General features: G+C 40.7%; 3 protein-coding genes and 2 non-coding genes across 9 annotated transcripts; 4 read left to right on the forward strand and 1 right to left on the reverse strand.

Annotated features, from left to right (window-relative positions):
- The first annotated feature begins 3,806 nt into the window (after positions 1–3,806).
- Positions 3,807–5,754, forward strand: rpl12 (ribosomal protein L12). Of its 2 annotated transcripts, none has more exons than XM_029144112.1 (6): positions 3,807–3,967; positions 4,502–4,575; positions 4,876–4,974; positions 5,083–5,164; positions 5,254–5,340; positions 5,606–5,754. In XM_029144112.1, the coding sequence occupies exons 1-6, from the start codon at positions 3,931–3,933 to the stop codon at positions 5,722–5,724; spliced, it is 498 nt and encodes a 165-aa protein (XP_028999945.1). In that variant the 5' UTR covers positions 3,807–3,930; the 3' UTR covers positions 5,725–5,754. The 2 variants fall into 2 exon arrangements, with proteins under 2 accessions (XP_028999945.1, XP_028999946.1); XM_029144113.2 differs by having other exon boundaries at positions 3,942–4,082.
- Positions 4,616–4,742, forward strand: LOC114852844 (small nucleolar RNA SNORA65). The gene has a single exon (XR_003785467.1). It is a non-coding gene; the product is annotated as a small nucleolar RNA SNORA65 (small nucleolar RNA).
- Positions 5,392–5,518, forward strand: LOC114852843 (small nucleolar RNA SNORA65). Its single transcript, XR_003785466.1, has one exon. It is a non-coding gene; the product is annotated as a small nucleolar RNA SNORA65 (small nucleolar RNA).
- Positions 5,755–6,617: 863 nt separating the features above from the next.
- Positions 6,618–8,802, reverse strand: pole3 (polymerase (DNA directed), epsilon 3 (p17 subunit)). Its single transcript, XM_029144114.3, has 4 exons — positions 8,381–8,802; positions 7,939–8,024; positions 7,711–7,829; positions 6,618–7,187 (listed from the first exon to the last, which is right to left on the reverse strand). Exons 1-4 carry the CDS (start codon positions 8,444–8,446, stop codon positions 7,012–7,014), a joined length of 447 nt encoding a protein of 148 aa, XP_028999947.1. The 5' UTR covers positions 8,447–8,802; the 3' UTR covers positions 6,618–7,011.
- Positions 8,803–10,317: 1,515 nt separating this feature from the next.
- On the forward strand, positions 10,318–18,311 carry kmt5b (lysine methyltransferase 5B). 4 transcript variants are annotated; one of them, XM_029144109.2, is made up of 10 exons: positions 10,318–10,472; positions 12,610–12,858; positions 12,955–13,102; positions 13,209–13,374; positions 13,455–13,564; positions 13,638–13,804; positions 13,937–13,956; positions 14,048–14,184; positions 14,369–14,568; positions 14,728–18,311. In XM_029144109.2, the coding sequence occupies exons 2-10, from the start codon at positions 12,690–12,692 to the stop codon at positions 16,200–16,202; spliced, it is 2,592 nt and encodes an 863-aa protein (XP_028999942.1). In that variant the 5' UTR covers positions 10,318–10,472; positions 12,610–12,689; the 3' UTR covers positions 16,203–18,311. The 4 variants fall into 4 exon arrangements, with proteins under 4 accessions (XP_028999942.1, XP_028999938.1, XP_028999941.1 ...); XM_029144105.3 differs by lacking the exon at positions 10,318–10,472 and adding an exon at positions 10,627–10,852; XM_029144108.3 differs by lacking the exon at positions 10,318–10,472 and adding an exon at positions 10,882–11,042.
- Positions 18,312–18,369: the final 58 nt, after the last annotated feature.

Below are 18,369 nucleotides of genomic sequence, written 5' to 3' on the forward strand. Positions count from 1 at the left end.
GAAGACTGAAAACACAGCACCTGCTTTGGTGATGAATCCGTCCTGAGGCGTCTGTCTGTTCCCGACACATCTGCATATTCAAAATAGAATTCGTGCAGCAGGTTGATTGATACTGCAGCCAGTCCTTCATTCTGTTTTGAAATGTTAAACCTTTCACGACTTAATTTCCGGATGGTGCTGGGGGTTAACATGGTTCAGTGGAATCTCTCTGACTGAAGAAATTAAACCAAACTCCTGGGGAATTGCTCTCCACTCTCAATTTGTGCTGAATCGCCAGGGGACCTGTGCAGCGGGGCAACTGATAACTCACCCTTGATTCGGAACAAACAGTCCTCACTCGTTAATTAACTCCTGCCTCAAATCCCGGCGTTATCGGGTCTCTGAACGTCAAAGGCCGCCGCTGCTGGAGTGGATTTCATTAATATAGCATGTAGATGTGAGCTTCCCTTCATCAAGCATCCAGGCTTTGTTTGTGCTGTTTGTCTGTCTCCTGTTTCTCATAATGGAATAAAGAAAGAGGGGAAGTCTGTGGAGCGTAGATGGAGGAAGCCCTCAGAAAAGAATCTGATTATACAGGCCAGGTGTCCTCTTACAGTTATTGACGAGCTGCCCTGTCAAACCTCCGACTCAGCTTACAAGCTGCTTGACAGGCCTCGCCTTTAACGGCGTGAACAAAGGCTGCAGGTCCCATTAAACGTGTTCACAACAAACCCTTTAATTACAATCTGCCTTCGTCATGTGACGCTGTGGTTTGATTTGTCCAGCGTGTGTCTGTCCATCCGCTTTCTGCCGCCACACGCTGGCACTGAAAAATTAATAAGCCGCTTTGAAAAATCGTCCTTTCAGCACCATTGTATTGAGGTGGCAGCAGAAATGTCAGCAGGAAACACGATATCTTAAGCACAGTTACAGTCCAGTGCTGATTGACCAGTCTGAATACTGATGAGTCTGACACAAACAGGCTCATGAACTGGACTTATTCATCATTACTTCCTGCTTTTAACACATTGATTAAATTGATGGATTTAATCTGCCTCCGTGTCTAATCTGTCAGGGTCGTTGCTTTTGGTTGCTTCGTGTGTTATGTGACCCTGAACACAGTTCTCTGTTGTTTCGGAGGGCAGAATAAATTGTGCTGCTCAGCTTCCTCCAGGTGGAACCTTCCGCTCCTCAGCTCCACATGAAATGGAAACCACAGACAGAATTGCTACGAGGGACAACCGCTCTCAGAGCTTTAGCCGACTCTTAGAGCTTTACTGGTTCAGACCACAATGTTGGACAACATCATTATCTGTGGGGAAGAGATGCATGAAGGGCTAAAGGCAATCTTCTTGTACAGCAGGGACTTTACGTTTCCTAGAGCTGTCAGAGATAAATGGACCCGTGTCACGCTCGGAGAGACACCAGAACTAGGACGGAATGTTTTAAAGCATAATGCAATTCTCACTCAAAGTCTGGACAACGTCAAGGCACTGTTTACATTTCCTCCAGTCATAAGTGGAAAGCACACATCAGTCTATGCTTTGTGTTTAGTTACGTTATTGTACTTTGAAATTTTGTTTTTAATTTTATTTATTTATTTTACTAATACAAAACTAATTAAGTAAAAGAACCTTGGTGAGAGTTTTAGAAACTTTAAAAACCTTTACCTAGTGGCAATAAACGGCCAGAGTAGCCGACGTCTTCACTAATGTAATCAGACCCTTGGTTGATGATGAACTTTAGGGACAGGAATTCAAAGAGATTTCCATCCCCTCTTTTAAGTCCACTTAAAGGACACAAGGGGGAAAGGCTCGAAGGAAATCAATGGAGGGAACTGCAAAACAAAGACTCTGGACCAAAGAACCAGGGAAGAAGTGCTGATTAGAAAACACAATGAAAAGGTCAAGCAGGAGAAAAAAAGATGGAGGGGAGCTCTGCTGAAATCAAATAAATCCCCAGAGTTTAACAAATGAGCTGTCCAACCTCTGCGTGTGTGTGTGTGTGTGTGTGTGCGTGCGTGCGTGCGTGCGTGCGTGCGTGCGTGTGTGTGTGTGTGTGTGCGTGTGTGTGTTCGTATGCCTGTGTGTGCGTGTGTGTGGGGTGGGTTGTGTGTTAACGCCGGCTTACTAATTTTGCTCCAGGCTCACAGGTTGTTTATGCAGAAATAATAGCTGGCACATCTCCAGCTGCACTCACACTCACTCACACAAGCGTTTGCACAGCTATCTCTGCAAGGACGCCGATATTACCCTTTTCTTGTCTCACGTTCAGCATCGGATCAAGCGCAGCTAAAAGCCCAACAATAACCCGTACAGTAAGCCTTGCATAAGTCCTAAAGCCTAAAGCCCAGACGAACGCAAAGACGTTTAGATGTCCTCACTGCTAAATTCTACTGGAGGACTGAAATATGCGCCCACTCCATGCTGGGCACCGTGATGCTATTGTGCTCATCCTCACAGCGCAGAGGTCGCTGGTCACAGAAATCCAATGAAATTACAAATTGGAAGTAGGTACGTGTGAGCCCCAAGATACAGTAAACTCTAAACCACACATTGAAAACTTTGTGGAAAAAATAGAACCTAAAGCCCAGAAAAGTTGTGTGTCATATAACAGGAGCTGAAAAACACGAGCTCATTAAAAATGATTATTCAACTGTAGCATTCACTGTAAATGTTAGGGAGCTTCGGAAATCGCAGATAAGTCTATCCTTTCATAACAGGAGTTGTGAAATTCTGACTCTTCTATCACAGATTTTCATGATGCATATTAAACAGCACAACAGTGATGATCTCTGCTTCTCACCCACTTACTCCCTCTTGTGTTCTGTTGCTATTCTTGTAGAGAGGTTCTGAGTCAAAAAGTCCTCCAGGAATCAAACAGGAAAACACTGTTTCTACATACAGATGCAGAAGCGCTGCACAGTAGCCATGATAAAACAATAACAACTTGGAATCTTGACACAGACCAGCATTAATATACATTACAGTAGTGACATAATACTTTTATAATCCAGCAGCACTCGAGCAGCTTCAGGCCCATTGTCCTGCTACAGAGGATGTTCATCCACTCATCACCCACATGCAGCACTTTGGCCTCCTCTGAGTTCATGAACCACTATAGAAAATAACTTTCCACCACAGACAAAACTCTGAGCGGCTCAAGGTCCTTTACAGTAAAAGCAAGCAAAATCTCTGATAAGCGAAATGTTTCAACAAAAGTACTAAACGTACATTTATTGCCTAAAGGTTAGAACACATACGCACAGCTGCACATCTGGATGTACATTGGGCCTAATTAATGTAGTGATGTGATGAGGGAACAAAAATTTAGGTCAAGGGTGACATGTTGTTGTTATGTTGTAGAAGTGGTTATTATAATGTCAGACCTGGACGACTTGTCATAATGGAGCAGGTCACATGTCATACCACTATTTTCCAGATGGAGACTTTTCTACAGTCTCCTGTCTTGTAAAAATAAATATATATGATCACCCCTGTACATTTTATTCGACTTTAATATGTTGTTTGATTTCTATCGTTTATGCCAATGATGAAATGTAAATGTATTTTTTTAGTTGTGTTTTTGCTCACAACAAGAAAATGCGCATATACGCAATAGTAAATTGTATTATAATTTGCATTTACGATTCACGGTTTATATGTTAATATTGTTTTATTTTAGCCTCTATTTATCCAATATGATAAATACCTTACTATAATACGCTGCATAATGCACCCACCCACACTTTTACTATTACGTAAGAACGAGAACTGAAAGTCTCGCTCTCGCGATACTTAGCGGATCTATAAATCCCTCCTCGGCTGCCACACGGCCTTTCTTTCTCCCCTTAGCGGTGAAGGTGCAACAGTAATCGGTCGTCCCGAACCCGGGTTCATCCGACACCCTCACCAACCGAGCTGAACTGAGTTCAACCTCCACAGCAGCATCATGCCTCCCAAATTCGACCCCAACGAGGTTAAGATTGGTATGTTTTTCTTGTCAAGTGGGTAAAAAAGCTGAAGCTTGTTCACAGCCAAGATGGAGTCGTTGTTCTGTGGCGGCCGCCTCCATGTGTGTCGGCCTGTGAACGGCAAGAAACGGTAAAGATGGGACATAAAATGCGGCTTAGAGCCCAAAATACGGTTTGAGGGCATAATCTTTTGGCAGATATCTTGAATGAGTATGGTGATTGTAACTTAATATTTACCGGTCGGAAGTTTTTGATGTCGCCACGTGAGACCATCCAGCGAGCTAAGCTAATGCTGCTAAGATTTATAATGTGCCGGTTCTAATTAGTAGAAGCGGTTTAAAAGTATGCGCTAGTCATTTGCATGCGATTTATAATTATAATTTTACTAAACCACAGGGGTGATTAATGACCTGTCATTCTAATTGCTTTGTGTATATTTGTGTATGTTTGATCTTTTTGTCAATGCTATAACAAGGATTACTGTGTATGAGTACTGTAATCTGTACTTTAAGCCAAAAGGTTTAAGTAGGCTGTTTTCATTGTTTTTAGTGTACATGAGGTGCACAGGAGGAGAAGTTGGTGCCACTTCAGCCCTGGCCCCCAAAATTGGACCTCTGGGTCTGGTGAGTATTTAAGTAATATTTGGACAAATGGAGGCAGCCTCCCGCCACTATGCCTGTCTAATGGTGACTGAGTATGATCCAGTGGAGGCTCAGATTGACCCAGCTTTAGGAAACAGGGCTGCTCAAACTAATGGACAATGACTCTGTGCCGAAAGTTTGGAACATAAACTGTGGCTCACCTGCCAAAATGGAGGGTGTTGAACTTGATGAACGTCATAGTACAGATTTTGCCAGTGTAAGTTTTGGTTGTAGTTTTAATGTGCTTTACATGCTGTTTAAAGGGGCATATTCTTCTTCCAGTCTCCCAAGAAAGTTGGTGATGACATTGCCAAGGCCACCGGTGACTGGAAGGGCCTGAGGATCACAGTGAAGCTGACTATCCAGAACAGACAGGCAGCGGTATGTAGTAGAGCTGCAGTATAATGCCTTGATTGAAACTTCACAGGATTTACAAACTTGGTCTGTTGCTGTTCAGTTAGTGTGACACTTTTTTTTGTCTTGTTTTAGATTGAAGTGGTTCCCTCTGCATCTGCTCTGATCATCAAGGCTCTTAAAGAGCCTCCTCGTGACAGGAAGAAAGTCAAGAACAGTAAGTGGCTGCTGTTTTATTTTAGTCATCTTTTTAAACTTTAAACCAGATAAATGTGGTGGACTACATGTTGCCCCCTTATCTTGCAGTTAAGCACAGTGGAAGCGTGACTTTTGATGAGATTGTCAGCGTTGCTCGCGTCATGAGGCCCCGCTCCATTGCCAGAGAGCTTTCTGGTAAGATCACCTGAGTTGAATTTCATTTTAAATATCTATAGCGTTGAGCCTCCCGCCACTATGCCTGTCTGTCAGAGTGACTGAGTATGATCCAGTGGGGGCTCAGATTAACCCGGCTTTAGGAAACAGAGCTGTCCAAACAAAAGGGCAGCTCTGTGCCGAAAAGTCTGGAACACTTTGGCTGAATTTATAATCAATACTGACAATATCGTAACATATTTGCTAGCCATGACACACTTTTAAATGTATATTTGCCATTCCTCAGGAACCATCAAGGAGATCCTGGGCACAGCTCAGTCTGTCGGGTGCACAATTGATGGTCGTGCTCCCCATGATGTCATCGACGACATCAACAGTGGCAAAGTTGAGTGTCCATCTGAGTAAATGGATGTGAAATAAAATACTGAAACTCAACCTTGTTGGCCTGTATTTGTTTCAATGTTTAGTGTTATTTGACTCATGTAGTGTTATACACTTGCATAAACATAGTAATGGTGTAACTGCTGCAAACATTTCTCAAAAAATTTTTAATTTGAAAGACCTATGTAGCTCACCCACAAACTCAATTTATGTAAAACCTGCCTGATGAAGATCCCTCATGGCTCCAAGTGGTGCAGTACTCAAAAGGGTGGTTTTTTTTAATACAAGTTGGAAAGCATGTGTGTACTCCAATGTTGGTTCTATGGAAATTATAAACTAATGCGGCTTTTTGAATCTTAAATTATTGCCAGTTTAGAGAAAATCTAGTCTGTTGTAGCGGTTTAGAGTATTGGGTCACCCTAGTTATGTGGGTTATAATTCTATGTTCCTCAAATTCTTGATAAATGGATGTTATGTCATGATCCACCAGACTATAGACTAGACAGACTAGCAATAAATTGGAGCCAGACTTGAGTGCTGGAACAAGTTTACAAGATTATGAATCAACACACTTGTATAAAATATTTATTGAAACTATCAAATGTCATACAAGTCTGCAAAAGTATAAATGGTTAAAAATCTCAACAGTGTATGTACGCTAGTGCAACTGGTTTTACTGTACTGACCCAGGATTTCTTGTGATTTAACTCCTTGCAACTCATTCAATGCATTTCATCAAACAATTAGACATGACGAGCATCTAGAACTTGTACCATATTGTAACATATGACAATATTTTAAACTTAGCAGTTGAATTGATGAATCCTGTTTTAAATTTATTCAAGTAGCCAATTTTTATTTTTCTTAATTCTTTGTAGAAGTATTTATTAATTGAGAACGAAGCCAGACACTATCAGTCACTGTGTATTGCATTATGCTTTTTATTGCAAAGAAATCCAGTTCTAATAAAATAACAGTGTATCAAAACATAATGCAAGTATATACAAAATTATAAAAACTAGAAAACGGACTAACAAATGGTCAGGAAGTGCATGTCATAGTTTTATGAGTGGTTTCCTTGTGCTTTGTGTTGGATGTTTGTTATCTGATATGTGGCTGGAAGACATTTTCAACACCACAAAGAAGTTAGACTCTCATCTCATTCATCACAATTTCACTCATTATCAATTCTTCACAGTGACTATGACGCCAAAAGGCCACTTACATGCTTCATCACCAGTTGATGGTAACATTAAAGTAACCGATGTTGAGGATTTGACACTGTTGTCATCAGAGCTCTGCGGCGACAAGTCAATTCTCTACTTCCTCCTCTTCAGCCTCCTCCTCAGGTGGCTCCTCTTCCTCCATGTGGTCATCCTCCTCCTCTTCCTCCCTGCTCTTATCATTGTCAGAGCCGGCCTTCTTCTCTTTATCTTTGCGCTTCTGCTCAGACACCTCCTTCTTCCCCTTTTGCCCCTTTTTATACACTGTAGTCAAACAAAAACACCATCAATAGATGAATTGCATTTCATTATATCACAATCTCCATAGAACATTTACAGTAATGTCAGCGTGGTTTTTAGTTGATAGAATTCATGTTGACATGCTGATGTCGGTGTCGACCTCTCTGTTAGTGTCTTTTGGAACTATTGTTGACTGGCTCTAGTTGTCCTCACTGTTCATCTAAGTAAATATGCTACTAGCAGTTGTTTTGTAAATTTTAACTATGAATGCCAAGCTTTTGTTAAGCTCTTGCTGAAATCAAAGAAAACTGACATTTAATTTTGATGGCAGATCTGACATTCATAAAAATGGAATTCTTCACAGGCATAAAAACACTAAGTGGGAAGGAGCTCAGATGAGCCAACATCAGATTAATGCTTATTTTTTTTAATATTATCCTCATTCTCAATAGAACAGAGACATTTCTACTAATTTATTCACAGCTAATCAGTAATGTGTAGTTCTTTTATAGTCAACCTTTCTTCTAAGATAAACTGATGCACTGACCTTCCAAAGCTTCTCTAAGAGGCTCCAGGAATCTTTCAAACTCCATCTCCTCCATCGCGGCCAAAACATCGCCTGCATTCAAAGTTTTTCTCTTGGCTTTCATGGCAAAATTATTTGCACTGTAGAGAAATTAATTATGTTAATCATAACACCATGCTAATAGGAATGGTTTTGTGAATCAATACTCAACTGTGTGGGACAGTTTGTTAATAGACGTGTTATTCTTACCAAGATGTTGCATACAACACAAACACACTGGCAGCTTGGGATATGGCTCTCCTTGCTTCTTTGGACACATTCACCCCATCTGGGAGCTGTTGAAAACAAACGGTGCGGAGGAGTTATCGCAAGGCTACAGTATATTCACCTTTCACAAGAAATCGCAGCCAAGCTGGGAAAAATGTTTATCTGCTCATAAATTTGCATAGAAAAAGACAATGAATAAATGAATCAGTTATAAAAGGACCCTAAGCTAAATCTATATACAGCTCTTCATCATCATCACTATACTTAAAATCTATCATGTTTAATAGCTAGATAGATATAACTTTTATGTCGTTTTTTCAAACTGTAAAGCTACTGTGTGAGGTGGGTAGGATTTTAAACTGAGCCTGATCACAGTGGATGAGGTTTTGAGCACGTGATCGCCGTCTGATCTTTCTGTACTCACCGCCTCTTTGATTATGCGAGTGATGACCGCGTTGGGAAGGTTCAGGTCCTCCGGCCTCTCTGCCATCTCACTGGTCAACGTCAACTCTGCCGCAAGACGAACAGAGAACAACGAGGAGTCTTTGGCACCTGCAAAGGTCTTAGGCAGGTGGTAGCACCAAGCTAACAGATTAGCGCCTGTAGACACGTTAGCTCGGAGTTTCCTGAAGTAGCTAATTGTTGAACCCTCTTCGTGTAGTATTCGGTCGCTGAGAACGGCCCGCGGACGTTAAATCGGGGCACGAAAGAAGACGGCTAACAGTTCGAGTTGTAGACGAAGTTACTCCCGTGTCCCTCGGAACCCATTTGTTTTGGGACGTTTCCCGCGAATCTTCCAACCACGAGCCTACTACGTCACGTTTCAACTTTAACCTCGGACGTCTCAGTGACGTAGATTGCTGTTACGTAAATAGAAACGTCCAAACGTAAAGCATTTGCCGTCTATCGAGAGGCCTGTACTATCCGGGATTAATGCAGTTTTATCGCCTGACGCTTTTTTACTTTTGTGCCAATAGAATTATTGTATTTGTTCACAATACACATATTTAAAAAACAATTAAATAATCGTATGTAATATATATAATAAAATATGCCATATCTGCCATATTTCCACCTTTTTTAATGTTTGTTGTTATGTTTTCATACATTCATATTATTCCAACTAAAATGTCACTATAACACTGTGAACTCTGTCTCTGCCTTCAATGCATAGTGTTGTTTATTTTTGAATCAGTAATATATGAATTGCCCAGTTTCCATTTTATGTCACAGTAGGAAAATAAGGATTCACTGGATTCATTCATAGTTTGAAATTATCATATAATACAAGTTATTATCCTTGTGATGACAAGATCACTTCATGTCAGTGACCTTGTGACATTATAAGTGTAGTATAGTGGTTAATGTGTATAACTTGCAGAATATTTATTCTAAACAGTGTATAGATGAATATGTAAACCTTGACTAGACAGTCTTCGTTACAAAGGGGAAAAGGTCAAGGTTGGTAGAGGGATAAGGAATCTAGGTGGTTTCCATGGTAGCTGTCTTCCTGTCGTCCTGACACATGCAGTGGTGCAACACAGCCCACACATTTTTAACCACTGTGTTAGAGTAGGCTATGCAATAAAAAGCAAATTTCTACGCCCACCAAGTTCAAGCTTCTGTAGTTGTTTCTTGGCAACATTCCAGAATACCAAAGTTTCAGCAGTTCTCAAATCATTGAATTGTTGAAACAATCACAAAACTTGTTTATTATCTTCAGTTGTTTCGGGCAAATAAATTGTTTGTTTGTTTTATGTGAATATTAATCAGCCACAATAATAAAATCAGGGTTATTTTTATGCATCATATTTTTAAAAAGAGGTACAATGAGTTTGGTTGATAAATTAGGAACACTGCACAGTAATCTAAAATGATATATTTGTTTTATTTTTGTTTTTATTGTTTTATTATTACTGTTTTATAACATGTTGTGATAGTTTGTAGGCTCTTTACGGCTGTTTCCCTTGTTTCCTCAGGGTCAGTTTTCATTTGTAGTTTTCTTTGTTTTCCATCTTTTGAGGACATTTTGCATTTCTTTGTAGATACTTTGCATCTTTGTATGTTTGTTTAACCAAAACTATTCTGCTCTTTTGCTTCTATGCATCATATGTATAGTTCATTTACACCTATAGTACAAATAAAGTATTTTTATTTTACACTGCAAAATCTAACAACACTAAAGGCTGAACAGCTGTGTTCATTGCTTTAAATAAGATGTTTTAAATAAGAAAGAATATTTGTTTTGGCATTCACTTAACCTAGACTAATATCAAAAGGTAGATCTATGCAGCCAAATTCTATGGTAGGTTCAGTCGCATGTGTGCCTATTTACAGGGGATCAGTGTGGGGGGGTCAACTATTGATACAGTACTTGAAGGAGTGATGTTGGTTTAAGTATAGCTGTAATTGAAAGTTAATTTCCTCTAGCTTGTTCTTGTAAGGTTTTTGACAGCAGATCCAGGAGAACCCACTGTAATGTCGATAACGCTGGATTCTTTGGGAAGCGTAAAGAGGTTTGTTTATGCAGCACTACTTTTGTGTACATCCGACAGTTATTGGCACAACAACGTTTTTGACATCTGTCACCTAATGCATGAAAATGTGCATTCAACGACCACTTTTCAGCGTACAGATCGCATCCGCGTTTATTGTTTCTCATCTGGGATCCCAGAAAACGGAAACGACAGTGTGTTTGCTGGATCTATTTTCTTCAGGCTCGCTGTGCTGCGCCCTACTCTCCCTTTCGTTTGTGATAGGCCGCCATCTTGAATTTTAATGTTAATTTGTAAAAAAAATGTGTTTCCTGTGATATTTTCGTTAGGAGTCTCGTGCCAAATTTGGATTTGTTTGAGGGAGTGGTGATTTATTTCGTGACCGTTGATAAAATCAAGTAGTGAGTATCCTGTGTGTTCGTTCTGTTTCTGTTGTCGGCCCAGGGCATTTAACGATACCAACGCGTGAGACTGTCTCCAGCTCACTGCTACTTTACTGCTATCTGTATAATAAATAACATCACCTGCACTCAGGCACCTTTTATTAGCTTGATCCCATCACCGCAGCGGATCGTATCTATCACGGTGCAGGCACGCGAACTAACTTTTACTTTGCTTTCAAACGACAGATTTAGCCTGTTACGCTAGCTAATGGTTTCCACATCAAACAATTCATGCTAAAACAGTGTTAGCAGCTGTGCTCCATTGCTTTGCTAGTAGGTTGGTTAGCATAACGTTTGCTAACGTTGTCACTGGGGCATGTGTGCAGGTAACTCTCGGCTAACGCTGCCGTCGTCGACTGTTTGGTGGACGTCCGAAATAACTCTATCGTTAATGAGAGATACGGTAACTGCACTGAGTGTTTTTCTGTTGCGGTGCTTTATTCGTCTCAGCTGACGGGGAAGCTAAGTTAGCACCTTGCTGAAGTTTGATGCTAGTGGGCATTATCGACTAGCAAACATAATCTGAGATGTATGTAAAAACTTAGGGTAAATGATCATGTTTTGTCTTTTAAAGTGACCAGAGAATTGCCACTAAATTTGACAGTTGGTTTGTAAATACAATGCTAATGTAAATTCCGAAGCCACACAAGACGTCGAGTTGGTGTGTTATTTTGTAACGTAATACTGTGGTTAAATGCTTTAACGACGATAACCTTGTGTCCCCAGGTTTGTTGTGTTATGTTTTTGTATCCATGTAGAAGTTCGAATTCATTGCTGATATTTGTGTGGTCGTTACCAACGACAGACTGCTTGTTGGAAATTGCCATGATGGCATATTGCCGGCGTTTGTTTCACGGCCATCGCCTTGTTAGCACGATGCTATCTAAGTGAATGGGTGGAGATACGGCAGTTAGCAAACAATGCAAGCTATGATGATAAAAGGCTCGGCTGCAGCGGCCGGGGTGGCCTTCCGGGTTTCACCAGCGATTCCCGATTTCTAATAAAGGCCTAATAAACTATAGCTTCTAAATTAAATGCCATCATTTTATGCATTGATTACAAATGGCATGATGCTTCTTGCGAGGTGTTTGGACTTTAATTACTAAAATACTTGTATATTAAAAGTGTTTGCATACATGCATGTACATGTGAAATGGTTTGAAGGGTTTATTGTGATCATGTGGCAAATCGATTAACCCACCAACACATAAAAAATATAGCCTGGACTGTTGCACTTTAAATGCAGCCAGTGCCTTATGCGGGGTTACCACTAAGCGGCGCTGCAGGGTCATTTTAAACTTCAACCTGCTTGGTGCGTAGCCTGAAGCTACAGTGGAGTTAAAAGCCACCGGTGGCTACGTTGACTGATACGTCTCACCTTTTGCACTAACATGTTGTACAGTATGTACTAAGCAATAGCTGTGTCCAGTCTCCCTTCCTTTAGAAGTCAACATATTGTCCAACTGCACCCATGTGTTGTCAAGATCATTCTGTTTAGCAAAGCATTTCCTTCTCTGCAGTGCATGTGTGAATAAGGTTCTCATTAGCTTAGAATTTAGTCCAAATAACAAAATCCCATTAAAAGCCTCAAAGTTTTATTTGTCTCGTTTATCTTTAGAGCCGTCTAACTTTGTAGAAGGAAATATTGAAAGTTACTAAGTAACCTTCATTTCCCTACTGTGTTTTTAGTAATGTTGTTTTTGCTCTGTCTGTAGGTTTTAAACTCTAGACCCCCCCTCAGTAGCGTTCCTTTATCTCGGAGACTAAATGCACCTGGACCAGGGGGCTTGTGGGCATGAAGTGGCTGGGCGAATCCAAGAACATGGTATTAAATGGCAGACGACACGGAAACAAGTTGACCAGCGAGCAACCTGTGGGTCAGAGCCAGACTCGCTCTCAGCATTCACAGCGTGCATCCCTGCGACACAGCAAAACCCACCCCAGAAACCGAAGATGTAGCCGCAGTGAGTCAAACGCTCTTCACTTAGAAATTTATGAACTCCTCCGAAATGACATATTTTAGCGTCAGGATATGGTCGAACTCAATTTTTCTTTTTTAGGGTTTAATGCAGCCAGTCTGGAGGCAGAGAGGCGCTATGTGCCCTCTTCAGGAATGACTGCCAAGGAGTTATGCGAGAATGACGATCTGACCACAAGCCTCATCCTGGATCCATATCTGGGCTTTCAAACTCACAAAATGAACGTCAGGTCAGCAGATTAATTTCTGTAGTCGTTGAGGCCCTTTTTATAGTGTTTTTAAAGTGTCCTATTTGATGGATTATTTGATTATGTTTTTTCCAATGCTCCCCTTCAGATTTCGACCAGTTAAGGGAAGACAGGAAGAGCTAAAAGAGATCATTGAACGCTTCAAGAAACATGACAACTTGGAGAAGGCTTACAGGGCTTTGACATCTGGAGAATGGTCCCGGAATCTTTTTCTCCACAGGACAAAAGCTCAAGAAAAGCTCTTCAAGCAACATGTAATTATAATCATAGGTCCACCTGGATTTGGTTCAATAACAAAATGTGAGAGCGCTCATGGTTGGCCTTTTCTGCACAGGTGTTTGTGTATCTGAGGATGTTTGCTACAGACAGTGGATTTGAGATTCTCCCCTGTAATCGATATTCATCAGAGCAAAATGGGGCTAAAATTGTGGCAACAAAAGAATGGTGAGTCATCTGTCATCTAATCAGTAGGACACCCGTTAACCCACAACCACCCTAACATTATATTGTTTTGTAGGAAAAGAAACGACAAGATCGAGTACTTGGTGGGATGTATAGCTGAACTTTCAGAAAGCGAGGAAAACTTGCTTCTTCGACATGGAGAGAATGACTTTAGCGTCATGTATTCAACTCGCAAGAACTGTGCACAGCTCTGGCTTGGACCAGCTGCCTTCATCAATCATGGTATTGGCCTTCTCAGCCTCCAGATATTAGTTGTTACAATATAACTACACCCAGATGTCTGCCTTTGTACTAAGATGAAACTGTATTACACTTTTTTGTAACTTTTTTTTATTTTTGTCCCCTTTTTTTCAGATTGTCGACCAAACTGCAAGGTAGATTGCCTAAAGTTCTTTCTCGCTTGCTGTTTAGTCCACCAATGAACACATTTATGCTTATATTGTTACTGTTTTTCTTTTTCTTTAGTTTGTATCGACAGGAAGGGACACAGCTTGTGTGAAAGTGCTGAGGGACATTGAACCAGGAGAAGAAATCTCATGTTATTATGGAGATGGTTTTTTTGGGGAGAACAATGAATTTTGTGAATGCTATACCTGCGAACGGTAGGTGTGACAATGCATTAATAAAAGAGTCAAAATATTCAGACTGTCTTCTAGTGCGTTTCCAGCATGCGTTTACATAGAACAGGTTTCATTAACAAAGAAAACTTTGCCTGATAATCAGTGTTTTGCCAGGATATGATGAACGTACAATGCTAAAGTTTTCTCTGTTATTATTTTTGAGCAGACGCGGTACTGGTGCTTTCAAATCCAAAGCTGGTTTGCCTGTGGAAGTGCCAGTGATCAACAGCAAGTATGGTTTACGGGAGACAGACAAGCGTCTCAACAGGCTGAAGAAGCTGGGGGAAGGGAACCGGAGTTCAGACAGTCACTCTGTAGGCTCTCACACTGATGTAGACTCTCAGGAAATGCCAAAAACTCATCAATGTAAGATTTACTTATAACATATTGCTTGTTACCTTTTGTAGTAAGTTAGTGCACATTGGTTGGTGAATGTGTAGGTTTTCATTTGTAATGTATATACAAAATTTAATTTTTTTTACACCTTGAAGCGTGTTTCTAAAAAACATTTTCTCTCTTCTCCAGCTGCCACAAAAAGAACATCCTCATCATCATCCTCATCATCAGGCCTAAAGTATAAAAACAGGACTCAAACCAGACAGACTTTATCAAAAGCCCTTACTACCTCATGTTCAAAACAAGGTCGTGTAAACAATAACAGGGTACCAAAGAGACTAAAATCCCAATCCAAGCCTTCACTAAGTAAAGTCCAGTTGCGGAGTCGCAGGAGGGGTGTAGAGCCCAAGGCATTGGCCAAGGGAGAGACTTGCCAGCTGGGCCTCAGGGACTCAAAGGTGTCACTGTGTAAAGGTGTCACAGTCAAAAAGGAGAAGGATGGACAGGAAGTGGTGCAGCAGACGTTAGGCCAGCGAGGCTGCCTCACACGCCATGCTGCCAAGGAAAATGGCAGCTTAACCGTTGTACAAAGCAGCGAGGCCAGCCAGTGTTCAATGTACAGAACTCGCAGGTCCACAAGGACACTTGGAAAAGTCCAGGAAACCGGAACTGGTGTTAAGCTGGAAGCCAGCGCCATGGATGGCTTACTCCCAGTGCCTGGTGGAGTGGTGATTAAAACAGAGCCAGCAGACATGGAGGAGTATCTTCATCATGGAGTGGGACTGGAACAGCCAACGGTAAGAGGCACGTGCACCAGGCGGAAACGACTAACACGGCTCAGGACCGAGCGGACAATTAAATGTGAGGACTCGTATGGTGAGCCGTTCATGCCGGTGGCTGGTGGCCACACTGCTAACTTCTCAGACTGTGGAAACATGCTCTTGAGCTTTGCCGACCGACACAGGGACTACCATGGGGTGGCAAACGGCAGCAAACCTCTGCACAGGGACAAGGGTAAGACTGGCTGCCGGTCACAGGACAAGGGGAAGAAGAAGCGTCAGATCACTCGATATGATGCCCAGCTGATCTTGGAAAACAACACGGGCATCCCCAAATTGACGCTCCGCCGGCGGAGGGACAGCTGCAGTAGCAAGACCAACGATGCCCATGATCCTATTGGCTCCTCCAACTTTTCAGCCTCTGCAGTTAACTCTGCTTCTTCCAGTAAAATAAGCATCAAGTTCAGCAAGGACCACGATAAGGACAAAGGCAGCTCATACATAGCAAAACTAAACAATGGCTTTGCCCCTGTGGTTCACAGTAACTCCACTAAACTGAAAATTCAACTGAAAAGAGAGGATGATGCACGGAGACTATCCCAGACTAAGGCGGATCAAGTGTCCTTTAATGGGGACACAGGTCAGAGTCTGGACACAAGGAATGGTGGACATCGAACTCAAAAGGTCCTGGCGGAGCCTTCATCTGAGGAAGACAATGATGAGGAAGGGGAGGATGACGAGGACTATTTTGACAATGAGTTTGAAGACGATTTCATTCCACTTCCTCCAGCAAAGCGTCTCAGACTCATTGTGGGAAAAGACTCCATTGACATTGATATCTCCTCCAGGAGGAGAGAGGATCAGTCTCTGAGGCTCAATGCATAAGCTGTGGAGCTGTTCACTCACAGTTTTCCCTGTAAATAAAGATGACTCGCTAATCAACTGTTGTGTTGATGTAAAAAAAAAAGTACAGTAATTTAAAAACAGATAATTGCTGAAAAATTTTAAATCTGAATGAACCTTGCTAGAGGGTGCTGTTAACCTAAAACAAATCTCTGTTTTTCACTTAAGTGGTGTTCATGGAATCTAATTTTAGTTTTAAGATCAATTCTATTTAAGCTAAAGTTTACTTATCCATTATTTTTGTCTGGCATCTTATCTGCAACCTATGCTAAATGTAAAGTGTGAGAAATTTGCCAAAATTAGTCAAATTTAGTTGAATGATTTGGCCTGATAAGTGAACAACAAAAATTTGTTTTACGTTGAACTATTCCTTTAAGTAAATGCACTTGTTATATTCATAATGGACATGGATATTGTAGAAAGTGTACAGTTTGGTGACTATCCCCTCTGTCTCATAGGCAGGTTTTTATTGAACTTTACGTTTTGTCTCATAGTTTGTAATTGTTGTGTGGCAAACCATGCTGAACACGCAGAATGGTTTGATTAGTTCAGAGGCATTATTTAATAGGCCAATCATATCAGTTGGCTCAGGTTGCCATGCTGTCATTATCCCAGTAGTTTTTCTGGTTAAAAATATTTATACATACTAAGAAACTTATTGCTGAAATCTCATTTATGTTGACCACTGACAACAAAGGAAAGATGGAATAGTTAATGCATGTGAAGCTCAAGTGTCATTTGTTTGACTTGTGGTCATTGCACGTAAAATACAGAACAATCCATTTGAGATCAAATCCAAGAAATTAAAGCACAGTCAGATCTTTTTTTTGTATGCTTTGAGCTACTGAGCTAATGACAACATGGCACATAGACACACTTTAACTAATGAAAGCATAAACGAGATCATCTACATTAAGGCTACCTATATGCTCTCTAAATATCTAAAAGTAACAGGACTACGATTGTCCTTCCACTCAATTAGAAACATTTCAAATTCAGGCAAATTCATCTTTTTATTCTTTTTAATTTTCCAAATAGGATGTTTAAAGCAAATTATGTTTCATGATTGGGCTTAGGCAAACTGAAAATGCAATATTTTTCACAATTTCCTTGCATGTCCTAATGAATAATCGATTGTAAAATACTTACGCAGGCCTAAAGTTAACACATGTCCATCAACACATTTTAAGAAGGTTTTGTAGTCTAAAATTGTTTTCTAGCATAAAAATTATGTTTTCTGTTCTTGGCGGTGCTATTTTTCTGTTTCTTTACCATCACTTTGAATTTCTGTGCTGTGTACTTTTGCTGGTGGACGGTGGGAGCATTAAATTTAACAGACCCAAATTATATAAACAAGTTACACGAGTAATGCGCATTTTATCTATGTCATCGTTAGTGTATTTAAGTTGTATGTTTTATTTTCTTCAGAGCACATTTACATTTTTTATTTTGCTAAGTTGTTAAAAGTAACTATCCAACAGCATTAGGTGCCTTAAAGAGCTTTTTGACACATTTAGACCAAATTCGTAAAAAAGTAATCAAATGAAGAGTGAACCTGGTAAGCCATCTGCTTCCCCTGGACATACTGAAGCAAGTCCACTGTCAATCGTTCGGTATATTTTACTTTTGTTGTGTGGAAGTAAATGAACTGCCCAATAGATCAAGGGATCAACTGAGACTGAATGTTAACCCACTGTTCTCGTGTTAATACGTACTGTTCATATCACCAGCAGATAATCACCGCTCTGAACATGGCTCAGTTTGACCTTCCCTCTCGTCAGACATCTCCACCTTTACACTGTAAACTGTTCAGGTGTACCATCTGTGTGGTCTTTGTCCAATAGACAGCTGTCAAGTTTTCTAATTGATCGAAAAAGCTTAAAAAAAAAGAAAAAGTTAGAAAAAGGCTAAACAAATGTGAATAGTTTGCGGACATTTTAGTGTGTTACGTGGGTAGTGGGAAACATGTAAAGAGAATTAAAAATGGGCAGTGCATATATTGTCCAATATGTAAATCATGTGAACACATCTTGTACTTATTTAACAGTTTTGAATACTTGAAAACTATATAAAGTTTCTTTGTGACTCTTGTTTCTTGAGCCTGATTTGATGGTTGTGGTATGGGGGGTCAAATTACCCCTTTTACTAC

The sequence above is a fragment of the Betta splendens genome, chromosome 3 (genome assembly GCF_900634795.4).
Source record: "Betta splendens chromosome 3, fBetSpl5.4, whole genome shotgun sequence".
Classification (NCBI taxonomy): Eukaryota; Metazoa; Chordata; class Actinopteri; order Anabantiformes; family Osphronemidae; genus Betta; species Betta splendens.